The sequence below is a fragment of the Myxocyprinus asiaticus genome, chromosome 44 (assembly GCF_019703515.2).
Source record: "Myxocyprinus asiaticus isolate MX2 ecotype Aquarium Trade chromosome 44, UBuf_Myxa_2, whole genome shotgun sequence".
NCBI lineage: Eukaryota > Metazoa > Chordata > Actinopteri > Cypriniformes > Catostomidae > Myxocyprinus > Myxocyprinus asiaticus.
In genome coordinates this window covers 29327036-29346716 of record NC_059387.1, presented here as the reverse complement: position 1 = coordinate 29346716, position 19681 = coordinate 29327036, and the positions used below count along the sequence as shown (strand labels likewise).

Here is a 19681-nt window from a genome sequence, read left to right as displayed (position 1 = left end):
AATAACAAATAAATAAATAGATAGATAAATAAAAAAATCTCAGCTGAGAAAACAGCAGTTTTTGCAGATAATTTTTATTTTATTTATTTATTTTGCAGAGGAAAACAAACCCCTATAAAAGTACGAAATGAGCTCAGGAAGGCAGTAAGTCAAAAAAACTACCAAAAAGTCAAAGACAAAAAATCACCTTGCAGTTCTGGGCTTCCCTAACTGGTGGTTGTGATTGGCTACAACAGACCTTAGAAATGTGAATTAAACAGTAATATTGACTGTTTAATGGCACAGACACGGTCGATTTATAATCTTGGATTCATTAGTTAAGCAGATTAGTAGTCAGATACAGTAACTGGGTTTTCTCTGCTTTGATCACTGTAAATAGCTCAATTTTTCATATAATTAAAATACTTATTATATACCCTACATTCTGTGATCCTTTTTATTATATATATATATATATATATATATATATATATATATATATATATATATTTTTTTTTTTTTTTTTTTATAAATCACCTCAATAATATTGCAAAAAAAAAAAATATGTTTACATATTTTTTTTATTATTTACTTGGCACAAAACATGCTACAGGGACAGAGATGGTGCTCACTAAAAAAAGCACATACAATAGTGTTGACATTACACAAGGTACCCTACATGCAAGCACAAGTTGTCTGATTAAAAAAATATATATAAATTAAAATATAATTATGATGATCTAATTAACTGCTTCTAAGGGCTTGTGGTGGTATTGTAAGACAGCATCTTACACCAAACAAAATAGTCTTAGATCTCAAACATAGTTAATACGGATCTGAACAGTTGATTATTTTGCATATTTATTTTTCTGTATTCATGCACAGCGCATTCAGCGGCCCGATAGTAGCTAGATAGTAGCTTTCATCTGTATACATTAACTTTATATCCAACACTGAATCTATTAGATGAGTCTAAGCAATGTTCCAATGTCTTTAGTTTTATCTGCAGTCTGGCCTTAAGTAAAGCTTGGCTTATAAAAGCATAATCTGTGTAAATCAACAAACAATTGGGCACAATACAGACACATTATTACTATCTATGTTACGTGTCTAAAACACATGGCAATGTGGCTCTGCAAAATGCTTTGTGAGTCAGGCACTGTTTAAAGAAAAATCGCATACCGATATAAAACATTTGAAATGCATAAAATATGAGAATGGCATGATAGTAAAAAAAAAAAAATCATAATGCTGACTTGTAAACAAGATTCACGAGGAGTTAAATACCTTCATACCGCCATTGTGTTCTGCCATCTCACCTGCAACACTGTTTTCTTCAGCAAAGTTTCCTGGAATTTAACAGGGATAGTTTTCCTCCTTCTACCCGAATATTTCTTCATCATTGAGGATACTTTCAACCTTACTTTTCCTAAGTATGCAGTCCTAACAAGACTTATAATAAAGTATTTCATTTAGAAGATCACTTTGAAGAAATAAGGCTTGTGCAAGGCAGCTGTATCATTTTAAAGGTGGTGTTTCTTTAAGAAAGCATAGTGTTAGGTCAGCAAAATGGAGGTGTGTCCAGTTCTTCAGTTGGGAGTTATGTGTAGTATAAGGGAACGGAACGGGCCCCTCAGTTCTGTGTCGGCCCCTGTTGAGTGGCTGCTGGAGTGTTACTGTTTGGAGGAGGAAGCTTCATCATGCTATAAAAAGTGACGACCTGACCAGGAACCTCCGCAAGAACACACTGAGCGAGAGCCTCTTTAGGAGACTACAAAGTGAGAGAGAGAGAGAGAGAGAGAGAGAGAGGAGTTAAGTGTTAGTTATCACTCTTTAGACTTTTAGCAGCAGAACAGACTGTAGAAGGTCATGGTGGGAATGTCGAAACATGAGAAGCTACATACTTTATAAACCCTTAGACTGCATTAACATCATGTCAGAATTACTCAAATTATGAGCAATTTATACTGTTGTCAAACCTGAATTTTGGCAAACTCTAAATTTTATGACAGCCCTGACTTCTCCCACTTAGTAATGTCATGTAAAAATGACCAAAAACTGTTAACTTTAACAGATAAAGTAAGTTCTGTAGTTATCGCATATTTCTGTTGGATATTTCCTATAACTTTACTATTGATAATGTCTTAAAGGTGATTTTTTCACAAAAAATATGCAAAAATTCTTCCTACTACCTTTTTTGGGGGGTCCCAGTTGCCTCCGCGTCTGAGACAGTCAACCTGCGCATCTTATTACGTGGCTTGTTGAGCGTTGCCACAGAGACATAGCTCATGTGGAGGCTTCACGCCATCCACTGCGGCATCCACGCTCAACTCACCACGCGCCCCACCGAGAACGAACCACATTATAGCGACCACGAGGAGGTTACCCCATGTGACTCTACTCTCCCTAGCAACTGGGCCAATTTGGTTGCTTAGGAGACCTGGCTGGAGTCACTCAGCATGCCCTGGGATTCTAACTAGTGAACTCCAGGGGTGGTAGATGTTCCTACTACCTTAAAGATATTAATGAAATTAGTGTCCTGAGACTTCTCACCGGTCTCTGTGACAGCTGTAGACTTTCTTCTGTGACAGCTGTAGCAAACAAAAATGTGTCCGTGGACCGCCGACATTGATGCTTTTCACCTGTCAATCATTTTGCTAGTTCTCATAGTGTTGTATTTGAAACAGATCATTGAAGCTATGATTCATGTTTGTCAGTTGAGGGCGCTATTGTGCCACTGTTGAATTTGCCAGCCACATGAACAAACAATGCTGCTCTTTTGCTCTGTTTTGGTCTCAAAATTATCTTTGGAGGGCGGGTTTTGGAATGAGGTGTGTGGCTATTTCCATGGCTCAGTCACATGAAAGCATCAGAGTGCTAAAATCGCTTACAGCACTTTTAATCATCAGTTTTGGGTGTGATCTGATTAAAGTAATTTTGTATTTTTTTTTTGTTAAAAAGTGTAACATTCCATTTGACTTTCAGTTGTTAATTACTTTAAAGTACATTACTTTAAAGTAAATTACATGAATTATGTTCATGTGTACATCTGTTTGAGTTTCTGTGACAACTAAAGGGCATGTATAGACATTACATTATAGGCATTATTTTGAATTTGTTGAGTGGAAAAAGGTTTTGTGAAAAGTGTTTTTAAAAGTAATTAGTGATGTGATTACTTAAATTAAACTGATCACTATTTTAGAGAAGCAATAAGTAATCTGAAAATAAATAAAGATACACAAAAATATGATTTAACAATAACACAGCTAGGAAAAAAAGACCCATTCAAAAGACATGGATACATTTGAGTTATGAGCATCGCCATAGAAACTAATAATTTCCAAGTCCGAGGACATGGACATCAGAGCAGAATCTCAGAATTCCGTACTAAGTACTATAATTCTGATCTGAGGTGAACATTTATTAGGTCAGACAAAAACCTTCTTTCGTTATAAACATTCTTGCTTTTCCTTAGATTGTGACGCTCATTAGGGGACAAACATGACATTCATGACCACTACACTTGCCACTGGTGCCTTAAATAGTACAGATGGATAATGAGAAAAAAGAACAACATATTCTGTCTGATAGATAACCCTAATGTATGATATTACACATGGTTTGTGCATTAAAAACATGCAGACAGGCACATTGCAGAGGTCAGGATGCAGATAAAAAGATAAATATTTTGGAACCCTACATGTCTATGAATTTTTTGGCTCGTGATGTGGTGACAAGTTTTTATATCTGAAGTAGGTCGTGACTTGTTGTGGTAATTCTGCCAGTACACACTGGGCAAGCATTTCCCTGGGGGCCTGAAATGAAATGGAAACAAAGGCACAAGTGAGAAGCTACATGCCAAAATCTGCTTAAGTCATGTAGATAGCTGGAGCTCAAAACACAGAAAAAAACATGACTGTTGTGTTTTGCTTTGCTCAGTGTCTACTGGCATAGGCTGATTAACAATGGCCTCCATGAACCTGTTCATAAAATGATCAATCATATGCTTACCTTATGTTTAAATAATTTTATATCAAGATTATATCAAGTTACAATAAAAAACGGATAATTGAATGAATCTTAAGTTTTGTCCTCAGAATAGCAGACTCCTATTCAGTCAAAAAGTATGTTGGCATTTTTGGACACTTAAGTCACACACGTCTCAGTGCTGTTTCATTACAAAATTTCAAACCAAATGACATCTGCAAAGGCCAGAGAAAGAAAAAGCCCATTATAATTTTTGTGTTCTTTTAAAACTATTTTGACCAGTAAAAGTTTAAAGGAATAGTTCACCCAAAAAATGAAAATTCTCTCATCATTTACTCACCCTCATGCCATCCCAGATGTGTGTGACTCTCTTTCTTTGGCAGAACACAAATTAAGATTTTAAGAAGAATATCTCAGCTTTGTAGGCCCATTCAGTGCAAGTGAATGGTGTCAAATTTTGCAGCTCCAAAAAGCACATAAAGGCATCATAAAAGTAATTCAAATGACTCCAGTGGTTTAATCCATGTCTTCAGAAGTGATCTAATCGGTTTTAGGTGAGAACAGACCAAAATGAAAGTCCTTTTTCACTGTACGTCTTGCCATTGCAGTCTCTAGGCACGATCATGGTTTCAAGCTCGATAACACTTCCCAGTGCTTGACGCATGCGCAGAGCAGATGGTACTAGGAAGTGTAATTGAGCTTGAAATCATGATCACCAAGGAGACTTCTGATGTCAAGATTTATAGTGAAAAAGGAGTTATATTTTGGTCTGTTTTCACGCAAAACTGATTATATCACTCCAGATGACATTGATTAACCACACTGGAGTCATATGTATTACTTTATGCTGCCTTTATGTGCTTTTTAGAGCTTCAAAGTTTTGGTCACAATTCACTAGCATTATGTAGACCTACAGAGCTGAGATATTCTACTAAATCTTTGTTTGTGTTCAGCAGAAAGTAAGTCAAACACATCTGGGATGGCATGAGGGTGAGTAAATGATGAGAGAATTTTCATTTTTTGGTGAACTTTTCCTGTGGTTCCACTCACGTTCTGGAACTTTCTGAAGGGCACAAACTGCACAATGTCGCGTACGGCAGACTCTCCGGTAATAGACCTCAGTAGTCCATCATCTCCATCCAGAATCTCCATGTCTGTGAAGTCGGCTTTGCCCACGCCCACAATAATGATAGACATGGGCAGGTGGGAGGCAGCGACTATGGCTGTCCGTGTCTGATCCATGTCTGTGATCACTCCGTCAGTGATTATCAGCAGAACATAGTATTGCTGAAACAATTAGAGGCGAAGTCAGAGAGACAGCAAAACAGCAGTGGATTATATACAGTGGGATTCAAACATCTAAGACCAGTAGTGATTTTTTTTCTAATTTAATAAATAAATACAATTGCAAATGATAACAGCATAACAATTTGAGCGAAAAGTTGATTTGAAAAATAAAATTTCTGATTTCTTAGTACAGTATTTGGGAAGTTGAACTTCACATGTTTATGTAAAACCTGATGATCCATGTTATTCCTGCATTTACATATTTCATTTTTATTTTATGTCATTGGGCTCTATTTTCATGAGAGTGCAAAGCACATGTGGGTAGGAGTGTTTGGGCTATTTTGGATGTAATCTCGCAAACTGTGGGTGTATTGTAAGTTAGTGAAATGGCACAAAGCGCAATTGCACTAAGACGTTTCAGAACCACGTCTGTTTTCAGTGAAATGTCTAAACTCAGTTCCTGCATTTGCACTTTGGAGATTTCACCAGCAGGTGGTAATAAATGTAATGTCCAAACTCTGAAAATTGGAACCTAAAATTAAGAGAAGTATCTTATGAAACAAAAATGTATGAGATTTGTGATAAACTAGCTACAGGTCATGGTTTGTTTTTGAATTATTATTGTGTTTATATTTAAAATTGTATTTATGACCTCATTTGTATTGATTTTTAAGTCACTGTAAAAGGTGCTGGTGAAAAAAGTTGGAAAAGTTCAAATGTTTGGATTTGGTATGATTTCTTTGACCACATCATTATTTTGATTATATTTCCGTTTCGTTTGAAGTGCAATTTGAATTTAGAAATATTTTGGTTAATTTTTTGTGTGTGAGTGTGTGTTTCAATAAATTAATAAACATTTTCAAAATCAAAATTGACCGGTAGAAGTGAACTGTGTACAGATACAATCGCTGTTAATACTAGCCACGATTTGTGCGTCAGTAGATGAAAATGATTAATAATACTTACATTCTCTTTAATTTAATGGAATGTACGTCCAAATACTGATGAGAATCAAAAAACCTTCTGAATATAAAAAGAGTGTGTCACTGCCATTAAAAACATTTCTATTATTCTAATTCAATGCATAAAGTCCATTTACACTACTAACTTCTTATGAACGTACTGTCTTTGTTTATATAGCTCATGCTTGATGGAATGGACTATATAATGGGACGCAGATGTTGCAATAACCGGAGAAGTCAGAATTAAATTGCACTTGATCCAGCCCACTAGCGCATTGTCTTAAAACAGGGGCCATAATGTTTCTTGTTTTAAATTTTTTTAAATCTTAAAAACTTATTTATTGTTTATTTCCAGATTTTTTACTTCTGAAACTTTATTTCCAGATTTGGAATCCCAGATATTTAATGTGGTCTCAGACTTTTGGACCCCACTTGATATTTGGGTTTGGGTTGACCCTCACCGATGCCGTGTTCTGTTGTAACGCCTCCTGTGCGAAACGAGCCACATGTGTAATGATGGGGGCGAAGTTTGTTGGGCCGTAAAGTTTGACCTGAGGAAGGCACATCCTGTAGGCCTGTATCACACCCTCAATACCTACGAGAACAGAAATACATCTTGTTCATATGCGTTATTTCTGACAATGGGTGATATATGAAATATGAGAAATCACAGACTTTCACCTCGCCTCAAAATCCGATCACAAGTGGTCACAGGAGGCACATTTGGGACACGTTACTACCAAGTATAAACAGCCATGTGTCAAGCTTGACCACCTGTGATCGGATCACTTGATATGAATGTTTTTACCAGGTGCAAACACGGACTAACGGTAACATACCTGCACAGAATGGATTTGAGGGATTGAAGTTGAGAGGAAACTCATGCGTCACCTGGAAAAGATGATAAAGAGATCAGCAAATGAGGCTACTGGTAATTTCAGTCTCAATAATGACATATTTGTGAACAGATGTAATTTTTCTTTTTTTGATTTACCTGCCAGTTAGGTGGTATCTGGGCACCAAACCCAAACGCAGGAAACATTTTGTCACTGCAAGAGATGAAAGAACATTTGAGGCATATGCAGTTATTAAGTGTGGAGAGATCTGGCAGTATGATGAAAAAAAAAATGTTTCTTACCTGTCATAATCCTGGATCACAAGCCCAACTGACCAGATGGCTGAGAGGTATTCATTCACACCTTGAGGACTGATGTAGTGTAAGGAATCAGGTGACCTGGGGTCACCATTTGACCCTGTGAAGTCGATGCCCAGCTGGAGAAAAGACAGGAAAATTAATTGCTCTATACAACCAAATGGATATCAAAGAAACAGTGTATCTACAGAATATAATGATTAATGAAGTCTTTGTTTTTCTCCTGCATTCTGGGTTTTATTCATGCCATGTTTTTGTTTTAAAATTCTGCTGTCTCCTGTCTTATCATGTTGGTCATGTGTAGAAAGTAATACTAATGGGTGTTTCTTCAACTTCTGGCACTTTCAGCCCAGTGAATTTTTAGAAAGTAAAATCCTGTTAAGACATTTTTCACACTATCACTCGTTTATTTAATATGCTACTACTACTAACAATGTCCAACAGTGTATGTACATGCACCGCAGGAGATTATTATAGTCATGACAATTTCTACCACAGTGTCATTTCCAGCACATCTCAAATTCTGTATTTTGTTTAACAGAATTCCGCAGTGGAAATGACAGTGATGGAAATGACATTTTTAATGTTTTTGAAATAAAATGTCTTGTGAAGGCTATTTCATATCTAACATTTTATGTATCCTAAATACACACAAAGAAATAATATTTTCACCTATTGCATAGTTGATTAGCAAAATTACAGTTTGACTGGAAATGATCGCCGTAACAGTCGTAATTTTGGGGAAAATGATAGAAATCATTGTCACGATAAATATTGAAATGGTTTATGTTTATTTCACTCTTTATTTAGATTATTATAGTTTTTAACATGTAATAATCATTTGTATGTTTAGAATGGATTTTCATAGTTTAATATTGAAAGTCTGGGTATGGGACAAGGCTAAAACTAAAAATAAAATATATCTAAAAATAAAAATAAAAATAAAAAGGCATTTGAAAAGTACTAAAGTAATGATAAAGGCCTGGTAAAACGTTTCTTAGTCAGTTTTAATGTGACCTTAATATAACAAGAAGGAAAAAAAAAAAAGTTGAAATTTGTTCGTTTCAATAAAAATCAACCCCTGGGACATGAATTTGCCCAAAGTTGAAGAAACACATTATACTGCCAACTATTTTTCTCAAACAGTACGGGATGTTATTAAATTAAATTTATAGTCTTCATGTACTTGCACACTGAACTTACATACCCAAAGAGGCTATACATTTAATAATTTTTTTTCTATCTTGTTGCTATTAACTTAATTTTCTTGTGATCTCAACATAACAAAAGTTGTTTTATTTTGAATGTCCCCTAATTTTCTCATGATCTAGACATGCCAAAAAACATTTTCATGAGATCTCGACATAAGTTGCTTTCTTGTGATCTCAATTTAATTTTCTCATTATCTCAACATAACGAAAGCCATGCAAATTGTACAATTTTGTAAATGGAGTACTGTAAATGAAAGAACATTGCAGTCTAATGCATAACTTACAGTGAAATTTATCTGGCAGCCTCCCATGATGTAGTCTAGAAAAGTGTATTCTCTGGTAATCTGAGAGAACACATACAACATTATAACATTTTGCATTGCAACGTAATGTTTAAACTGTTTATACCAAATGTATGTTTATGTAATACAATACCTGACAAACTTTCACACTCACGACTCCAGAGTTCTTATAATTTTTCTTTTTCTGTTTTTTCTTGCTGTTTATACACTCAAACTCTGCCTGCAGGACACATTTCAACATCTTTAGTTGAAAAGATGCTATACAGCACTGAAACCAAAGATATGGTCAGGATTTTCTCACCGGAGATGTGCGAGAAGCCTCTTGCAAGCGTTTCAAAGTGGTCTCAAAAATCCCTATTAAATCATGAGATCCATCGTTGTCATAATCGTAACATTCGACCTAAAGAGAGTTCAAAATACATCATGAAGTGATTCCAAATTTACTCAGACAGAGAGAGAGGGATTAAAAGTGTGAGGGATTGGGGGGCCTGGGTAGCTCAGTGGTAAAATACACTGGCTACCACCCCTGGGGTTCGCTAGTTCGAATCCCAGGGCGTGCTGAGTGACTCCAGCCAGGTCTCCTAAACAACCAAATTGGCCTGGTTGCTAGCAAGGATAGAGTCACATGGAGTAAACTCCTCATGGTCGCTATAATGTGGTTCGTTCTCGGTGGGGCGCGTGGTGAGTTGAGCATGGTTGCAGCGGTGGATGGCGTGAAGCCTCCACACGCACTATGTCTCCGTGGCAATGCACTCAACAAGCCACGTGATAAGGTTGATGGTCTCAGATGCGGAGGCAACTGGGATTCGTCCCCCACCCAGACTGAGGCGAATCACTATGCGACCACGAGGACTTAAAAGCACATTGGGAATTGGGAGAAAAAGGGGAAAAATCCAAAAAACAAAAAACAAAAAAAAAAGTGTGAGGGATTGTGATTACATGGACAGAGAGATCATGCAAATAATTCCACCAAATGAAGAACCATAGATAACCACAGATCTATTGGTCTCTTCATCAACACACTAGTAAGACACCACTGAAACAGCACACCAAACAGGATGTCAGAACATTAAATGGATGGATGAATAATATCTGTCTCCATTGAACAAACAACTGGTCTTTTAGGAATGGAACATTCACAGTAGATTCTGGAAGAAGTCCAGTGTAAACATTCTGCTAAACTCCTCCTTTTGCTTTTATACAAATCCACTTACAAGTGAGCTACTCACAAATCTACTAGCTACTCACACAAAGTCATGTGTGTTTGGAACAACATGAGGTAAGTAAATGATGACAGAATTTTCATTTTTTGGGTGAACTACACCTTTAAACAATTAATATGACACACCAGAAGCTATTCAATGACACAGCAGTTTAAGAATGAAACACACATTTTGATTTTTTTTTTTTTTTAAATACCTCTTTTCCTGACAGCGAGTTTCCCTTTATGATGCTTTCCAAAAAAATATCACAAAGTCAAGAATACTGATTGCAAGGCACTGAAAACCCAATGACAACTCTCTCAATGACCCACTCTCAACCCTTGTTATAGTACATTGTTAAACACCTTTCTGATTAAACGTTAAACACTGAGCACATTAAACCTTATTATAGAGACTCTACCTTGATCGGTTTCTCCATGTCCCCACCACAGAGAGACTGGAGAGGGATTTTGAAAGGTCTCCAGCTGGGGTTCAAGTTCTTCTTCACCACCTGAGTAAAAGAGAGATTTTCTTTATGACAGGTAGGAACATTTTCATTTTGGGTAACTATCCCTTTAAGGGGAATGTTATGTAAGCAGATCTGCACCTCTGTTCTGTGTGCAAGCTGCCAGCCTGTTCCCGTCTGCCTGTAAAACTCCAGGTAGGGGTCTGATTTTCCAAAGAAATCCTGTAACAATGGCCATATTTAAACACTGTCTGCATTTTTAACCATTTGAAATAAAAACTAATTTATGATCTCTGGTCTTCTGCCACTCATAGTCTTACCTTTTTGTCCAGTTTTCTAGCCTCCACCTCAAAATTCACAACTCTGTTGTCCTTGATTTCCTCTGCACAGATCTAAAATGAAACAATAAAATACTCGCTGTTATACAGACAGGTTTGTTTACCGCGTTACAATTCTATATCACTTCACCATGTTCTCACAAACTAATAATGGTTGATTTGTGCAGTTTTAAACAAAACAAATTTTCCGTTAGGTAGAATGGTAGTTTTACACACAAGAGCGTTTTAGTGATGAAAACAAATAAAAATGTCTTGGTATAAACACATACGGTTACCCTGTTATAAGCGGAATAATTGACTCCAGGCTGTTGGATTATTGGAAATTAATGCACATCTGAGGCGCATTTATTCTCTTAATAATTTATTGGTCCAAAGTCAATTATTCTTTACATATTCACTGTTAGCATGTGTTCTTTATGCAGTAACATGTTTAGGCAAAATTATTATCCCCAAGCAATATCATGCAGACTAGTGAATATTATGTTAAACAGCATAAGAATTTGTGTATGATGGAAGTTTACCGTAATAGTTCCCCTTCCTGCAGGTTTTTTGTTTTTTAGCACCAAAGGCCTCGTCAGCTTGCTACTGGAAACAATCTGTGTAGATATTAAAATACAGCTATTATAACACATTGGATGAGAAAATCTTGGAAGAGAAAATTACTTTTAACTGATGATGTTTTTGATCTAGATCAGATTGTCTCACCTGACCCAAAGAGCACTCCACCTCACCCAGGAAGTCATCATCACTTAAATCAATGGTTTTATTGTCGATATCAAAAATGCTGAATCTGAGTTTCTGAACGATCTCAAAGTAGTAGTCGACGACAAACTTCTTGGCAAATTTTGGGTTCAGGCAGTTCTTAACTCTTTCTGTGCGATCAACCTACGAAAAACACATTCATTCACTTTTAGTTTTTACTACAGACACCCTTAAGGGATAGAGAGGGAATTTAATGTCTAAAATAGTTTTGTGATTCTTCGCAACAGTTTGCAATCCCTCACAAAAAGTATTGTGGTCCCTTACAATAGTTTGCGTTGCCTCACAATAAGTTTTGTGTTTTGTCGCAATAAGTTTTGCAATCCCTCACAATAAAATGTGTATTCCCTCACAATAAGTTCTGCGTTCCTTTGCAACAGTTTTGCATTATCTAACAGTACGTTTTGTGTTCCCTCGCAATAGTTTAAGACTTTTTAAGACCTTTTTCAAGACCTGAACAAATCAAATTTATACCGTATCCCCATCCTAAAACAAACCTACACAATCTCAAAATAAATCATGTATCACAGACTCTTATTTATGCTGACAGGAGCACACATTCAACAAAGCCTTAACATAGCTTATCAGTAAAACAGGGTAGGCTGAATGCAAGTTTAAAATACTCAAGACATGTTTTCCACATATATATCACATTAAAATTGGTGTATGTACCATCAAATAAATAAATACAAATTAGAGGTTGACCGATATTGGATTGTGCTGATTCGATAATGCGTTGAAAAAAAAAAAAAGTTATTTTTTTAAATTGGTAGCCTATATTAAATGTTCTTAGTCTTTTCTTCCTGTGACGGCACTTTAACTTTGAAATACACCAGGGACTCTTATTTTAAAATGCTTGTGCTTCACTTCTTCCAGCTGCTCATTCAAACAAATAAGAAATATAAAATGTGCACTCCTACAATAATCTACAACGTATAACAATATAAACATTTAAAAGTAAACATTGTCATATTTCATCAACACTATATCATCATCAACAGTTGATCTTAAGTGATAGTTTGTCATAAATTTCCAATATGGCCTAATGATTGCTAACTGCTCTGCAACAGCTGAAAACACTCACAATTTATTTAATTAAATCATATTCTTTTGATGTAAGATAATCACAGTAGTTCATATCAAGATTCCTGTCTTTCCGCCCCAACATTTAAGACCTCTTTAAATAAAAATTAAGACTTTTTGTTTCATTTAAGATATTTAAGACTTTTTATTACCTTAAATTTTGGAAAACTGAATTTAAGATATTTTAAGACTTTTTAAGGATCCGCGGGAACCCTGTATATTAAGTTATGCATTAAGTTTTGAGCTCCCTTGCAACAGTTTTGCATTCCCCCGCAATATTTTCCGTTCCCTCATATAAGATCTGCATTTCTTTTAAGTTTTGCGTTCCCTCGCAATAGTTTGTTCCATCACAATATGTTTTGTGTTTTGTTGCAATAAAGTTTGTTCCCTCATTATAAGTTTTGCATTTTGTTGCAATAAATTTTGTATTTTTTCACAATAGTTTGCGTTCCTGTTAACAATACGTTTTGCGTTCCCTCACAACAGTTTTGCATTACCTCACAATAAGTTTGCGTTCCCCACAACAGTTTTGCATTCCCACACAATAAGTTTTGCATTCCCCCTTATTAGTTTTGCATTCTCACACAATAGTTTTGCATTACCCCACAATATTTTACGTTACCTCTAAATAAGTTTTGACCTTTTTTTTCCAAGTCAACTGACCTCAAACCACTGGTTTCCAGATGGATTCATAAGCAGGACACACAGAGGGTCAGATTTTGACATCACATCCAAGTCCAGCAGATGTTCACAGGAGACTGTCAGCTCCACCTTGGTAACACACGGTGCCGCCATTGGACTGAGCTGTTTACATGGAAACATTGCAAGGAAACAGTATGATGACTGTGCCATGGAAACTGAAAGTATATTTGAAGTCAGAAGTTTACATACACTTTGGTTGACGTCATTAAACAAATTTGTTAACAAATCCACAGATTTTAGATTTCATATTAGCAAACTATAGTTTTGGCAAGTCGTTTAGGACATGTACTTCGTGCAGGACATGAGTAATTTTTCCAACAACTGTTTACAGACAGATTGTTTCACTTTTAATTGACTATATTACAATTCCAGTGGGTCAGAAGTTTACAAACACTAAGTTAACTGTGCCTTTAAGCAGGGAAAATTCCAGAAAATGATGTCAAGCCTTTAGGCAATTAGCCAATTAGCTTCTGATAGGCTAATTGGCATCAACTGGAGGTGTACCTGTGGATGTATTTTAAGGCCTACCTTCAAACTCAGTGCCCCTTTGCTTGACATCATGGGAAAATCAAAAGAAATCAGCCAAGACCTCAGAAAAAAAAAATGTGGACCTCCACAAGTCTGTTTCATCCTTGTGAGCAATTTCAAAACACCTGAAGGTTCTACATTCATCTGTACAAACAATAGTACGCAAGTATAAACACTATGGGACCACACAGCCACATCATAACGCTCAGGAAGGAGATTCATTCTGTCTCCTAGAGATGAACGTAGTTTGGTGCGAAAAGTGCAAATCAATCCTAGAACAACAGCAAAAGACCTTATGAAGATGCTAGAGGAAACAGGTAGACAAGTATCTATATCCACAGGGGTAGTGTCCATGGAATGGCCCAGGCATGAACTGGGTCCGTCGGCCACACGCTCCCCTCCAGGGTCCACGGCGCGAGGGGCGGCAGCGTCCGTGGCGGCCTGACTTCCCAGGCCCAGGTGAGAGGGGAAGGCGGCCCGGCCTCTTGCCCATCAGCCGCGACGTGTGCAGTTCTCCCCTAGTGACTCATTTAATCCGTCCGGGGGTCCGGGGAGCGGGTTCGGCGGCGCATCAACTCGTCCAAATGCTCCCAGCTCTGGTCCTGGCCATGCGAGAATGCCAGTGTGTGCAAACATGGAGATTTGAAGCCGGCTCCCCGAGAAGAGGTGCGCTCTTTGTTTTAAAGGCAGCGGTGTTGAAGGCATCAGGTGTGCTTCATTAACTGCTATCAGAACGAGGCTTATTAATTATGCACCTCTTCTCGCTCTCCTGCCCAACTCCCGTTGTGAGCCTGGCTGAAGGGCGGCCCTAAGAGGCGGGGCGACAATGACGAGCCAGAAGTGCGGATCATTCCGCCACAAAGAGCATTTCATTTTCAACTAATGTCCATAAAATAAATAAATTAAAAGTTTTAGTAGGTCCATATTCTCCAATGTTAAGTCAAAAATAAATGGGGGGGGGGGGGGGGGAATGCTTCAATAGGCAGTCAACATGGTGTTACACTTGCTCTGATGCCATAGTATACTGAAGACACAAGCTTCATAATAACAGTGAAATACCACATTGTTTTTAATTCATTACAGTTGTATGTAGGGTAGCAATATTCCCAGATAGCAGAGGTATTCGGCTGAACTCGGTGGTAAAGCGGCTCAGACTATCAGCCCAGGACAGGGACTGTTCAAACAGACGGAACACAACAGAATGGTGAGATGTTGAACATCTTTCCTAACAAAGCATTTAAAAAACTCATTGCTTAATCTGAGAAATGCTTAAAAGAGAGCAAGACGCATCGGCCAAGTACCTCCACCAACTGTAAGGGGCTGTTCACACAACACGTTGCTTTTGCAACGTTCAATTTGTTTTTCTTTGTAAACGCGTGCTAGACGAATGTCTTGTTTGACTTTGTTTTTTGTTTTTTATTCAGAGTTTCGTGCAGGAGAACTGTATTTGTTACGCTGTGTCTAGCCTTTTTAGTGCAAGTACGTGATTGATCTGAAGCCATCGTCAGTGCTTGGCACCCATCCAAAATTCGAATGCACAGTTTTAGCATTCAAATGTGAATTTTTTTCTTAAATTCGATGAATATTGGAATTGTGAATTTTAATTTGACAGCCCTAAGCAGTGGGCATTGTAACCTCCATATAACAATGTAGTAATTAGGCCACACAGCAAGAAGTATTTGCCCAGTTCACATTTAGGGGATAGATTTAAAAATATCTTATTTAAATTTGATATCATACCTTTAAATGGGCAGGACACCGCAGCTTGATGTCAGCTTGGACGGGACTACAATGTAAACTATACAATGCTATGCACTTAATCTGGTTATATTAACTCAATTTTTTACGATTAGCTGTTACCACTTATTCTGGACAAATAGTAGTGTTCGACAGATAACAGTTTTTCAGTGGTCAATTCTTAACCCAGTACAATGGATGTTAATAAACACATTTAATTAAAAATGGTCAGCCTATATTATTTAGAATATAAGGTTACTAGTATTATATTACTGTTTATTACAAAGCTATTACAAAGCAGGAAATAAGAAAATACGCAATGTGTTAGGGTTTTAGAAATGGATACAATAAATATTAATAGTAATAAAGGTATGTCATTATATAAAAATGTGTTATGGATATGAGTTTAATTAAAAGGTGATTAATATTTTATTTCTATTTATTTTTTTGCACTCCCTTATGTTTTAATTGGGTTCAAGTTGTCCTTATAAAACACTAAACAATTTCAATACATGTAATTTTACAGTACAATGTTAAAACATGTAAAAAGCACGATTTTACCGTATAATTAACGGTATAAATGTATAATATGTTTAACAAGAGAGTAAATGTACTTTTTACAGTAAAATATTGTTAAAATTACGGTTAAAAAAAACAAACAATAATTGCCGTTCCCAGAATTCCTTGCGTTACCCATCACATTTCATTATATTTTATATGTTTCTTATTTTTAAAATCAGTTATGTACTTTGGGGTGTTCTGTGTTATATTTGATGTAGTTTGTTTAATGTTTAATGCATAATTTTAATTTCACATGTGTTACCCAGATGGTGTTTAGTGTTTGTGTGAGTGACACTGAGCAATGTCTCTACATATTTATTGGTCATTGCTCTTGGAAAGGCCACTACTGATGAACTTCACGTCATCATGTGCCTTTCTGTAAATACTACGGTGAGTAACAATACATTATAGCGTGAAAAGCAGATGTTTACAGTAACAAAGGTTAAAGTATTAAGTTGATATCATTTAATAATATAAACGGTAAAGCACCGTAAAATATACAGGCATCAAAATTACATCCTGTGAAGCGTGGTTACCGTATTTTTACAGTGAATTTATGGCAACCACAGCTGCTAGTTTTTACAGTGTAGGGTTTACTCACAGATACTACATCTTGATCGGGACCAGATGTATAACATGAGCTGATTGTCTATTTGCAGCTGCAACAAATCAATTAAGTCCCAGAATTACAGTTGTTTACTCTACTGAAATACAAATTATGTTATTTATAATTTCCTATACTGCACTAAATAATAATAATAATAGTAATAAAAATTACCATGTATTTTTACTATGGTAATGCTATGTTTTTAGACCATGAATATGGCAATAATCATTCAGTACAATGTTATTATATCTAATACCCATCACTGTATCATGGTCCTGCCACTTTACTTTTTATAAGGGTATACTGTAATAGCATCTACTACTGTATACAGATACTTATGTTTGTTGTTTAATACATTGAGGTCTTAGAGATCAATGGTGAGATTTGACATGTGATGACAGCATTAAAATCTTTCCTTTCAATATTCTCAATAACCTCCCCCATACACAAACATACAGTGACTCAACCAGACCGTGTATTTTCACAACTCCTATAGTTTCTGTTTAAGATACTACACGCCCTTCTGCATGTCACCAGCCACCTACCACTGTAGAGGCCTAACACACACACACACACACACACACACACACACACACACACACACACACTCACATACACTACTACAACACTGTTAGGATTCATCCTTAAATGGTACACTAAAAATAGTGATTCTGCACTCAAAAACTGCCACAGATTTATTTACAATGACGTCATCACCGTGCGTTATGCAACGCTCGTGTAGCTACGGAAACAGTTGCGTCAACTACGGAAAGTAATATTGTACCGCTGTGAGTTGTTGTTTCGTACCATAAAACAATAATGAGTGACTAACCTTGAGAAGTTAGTATTTGTAGTCTCTGACGGCGTAATTGTGTCAATAGTTTCGGTTTAGATTGTCTTCTTTGTCTGGGTGTCCACGGAGTTGTGAGACAGGTTGTAACGAATGCAAGTTGAAGAAGGAAGCGTATCCAACTCCAAGAGCTTTTTTCTCTCTGTTAACCAGCTATTTTGATCTGTAGCTATGAGTGGGACAGTTGCGTCGCCCCACTATGCAGATGTACAGCGCATGCGCAGTGGACTCGAGCAGTGAACGGAGGAGGAAGTGTCTCTGAATTGATTGCTGTGGATTTTGACGTGTGTTTTTCCTTTTGTGTCTCAGTCAGAACATAAGAGCAGATAAAAAGTGGTGTTTCACGTACTTTTTGTTTGTCTTCAACGTTATTGAAATCTATGCACATAAGACCTAATGTAAACAACACTGTGCATGAGCTCCTCTGTTGAGTTACATGTATTATCCAAAATCCTTCTTGATTAATGTAGTTTGATAGAATTTGATGCTCTCAGCGTCAAGAATGCACAAAACAGTTTATAAAGTGAACAAAAACTGGATTGGAAACGCAAACAGTTGACTTGCTTTTCTGAAAATATCCCACTAATATCTGGTGGTCAGCTGTCTAGAATCCAGCCCCTTTCATGAGCTTTTGCACAGGAATAGGAGTAACATATGTTTGCTAGGTGGTCTCTCACAGGTAGTCCTGTCATAGTAGCAGATAAATAAGTGACTTTAGTCTGCATCTAATGACAAACTTATTGACCTCTTTCCAATGTGAGTAAAGGTCACAAATGTAAGTGTGAAATGTAGAGAAAATTTAATTTTGTTTTATAAAAATAGAAAAGTGTGGATAAATCTTGTGTTTATGTATGAACATGTAGCATATACAATGAAAACAGGCAGCCTGGCAGATGAAGCACTCTGTTTCTCAGCCATTTGTCCTTCTTGGAGTTTAGAAAGTTTGCATCAGCCAGATTTGACATCACTCTTCTAATGAATTTCCCTCTTGCTCTGCCCCCACCCCCCATCCTGTGCACACGCAAGAACCACCCCCTGTTGCTGATTGGCTGGAGTAGTGTTGTGTGGATCGGTCTAATCCACTTTGTTTTTGTCCCATTTACAGAGCCAGGGCTGTGTAGAAATACTAGATTTTTTTCAGCCCACCCACAGAACAGACAGCTAGCAGACTGTGAGGAGATATTTGCAGAATTTGACAAAAAGTATATTGGATTAGAATTACTGAGTGCACCTTTAATGAGAAACAACCAACATTTACTTAATAACTACCACTTCAGTTCCACTCAAAAAAGTTTTGTAAAAAAAAAAGCATTTGGGGCTAGACTAAAATCATTCAGGCTTCGTTTTGTAGCACATTTGGTTACATCAATCAAGTCAATCAAACTGAACTTTGGATTTCTGTGGGAGAGAAAGCTGGTTTAAAAACATATATTCATATAATCATTATAACCTCATATAGTCAAATGTATTATGCATAACTTCATGTAACCCAGAACAAGTGAACAATGATGGAAGACAGTGGTGGGGTGGCAGTGTGAGAGGTGGGGAGTGCCCCACACCCATACACTAACCGCCACCTTTTACTTGTATAAAATTATGCAGATGCAGGTGGTTTTCTGATGACACAGACAGAACATACGATCTAGAAAAGGCAACCACAGAAGGAAAAAATATGAATGTATGAAATAGGGAGGACCTTAAAAATTATATAATAACATATCATGTGATAAAGGAGGAGTAATTAAACTTTAAAAATTTAAGCACCAGTAGTTTCAGTTCAGTTGCTCTCGAAACTAACTCGGTGTATTGTGGAGAGGATTGGATCTGCAATAAACCTATTTTCCGCATTTACTTTTGAAGCCTCCAGAGTCTTTGATAATACTTAGTCAGATTTTTGTGTCGACTAACCCACAACATAATCCACACAAAAGCCAAAAACACAGTGATGATCATCTGTTCTACAGCAA

At 36.8% G+C, this 19681-nt stretch overlaps 1 protein-coding gene across 3 annotated transcripts; it reads right to left on the bottom strand.

The window, feature by feature from the left end:
- Window positions 1–542: 542 nt before the first annotated feature.
- LOC127434466 (copine-3-like) lies at window positions 543–17935 on the bottom strand. 3 transcript variants are annotated; one of them, XM_051687267.1, is made up of 17 exons: window positions 17697–17935; window positions 13393–13533; window positions 11593–11772; window positions 11409–11483; window positions 10870–10941; window positions 10691–10771; window positions 10505–10594; window positions 9183–9281; window positions 9015–9101; window positions 8864–8923; window positions 7354–7487; window positions 7210–7264; window positions 7055–7106; window positions 6677–6810; window positions 5017–5253; window positions 3680–3794; window positions 1606–1750 (listed from the first exon to the last, which is right to left on the bottom strand). In XM_051687267.1, exons 2-16 carry the CDS (start codon window positions 13522–13524, stop codon window positions 3684–3686), a joined length of 1599 nt encoding a protein of 532 aa, XP_051543227.1. In that variant the 5' UTR covers window positions 13525–13533; window positions 17697–17935; the 3' UTR covers window positions 1606–1750; window positions 3680–3683. The 3 variants fall into 3 exon arrangements, with proteins under 3 accessions (XP_051543226.1, XP_051543227.1, XP_051543228.1); XM_051687266.1 differs by lacking the exon at window positions 3680–3794 and having other exon boundaries at window positions 543–1750; XM_051687268.1 differs by lacking the exons at window positions 1606–1750; window positions 3680–3794 and adding an exon at window positions 3804–4181.
- Between the last annotated feature and the right edge of the window lie 1746 nt (window positions 17936–19681).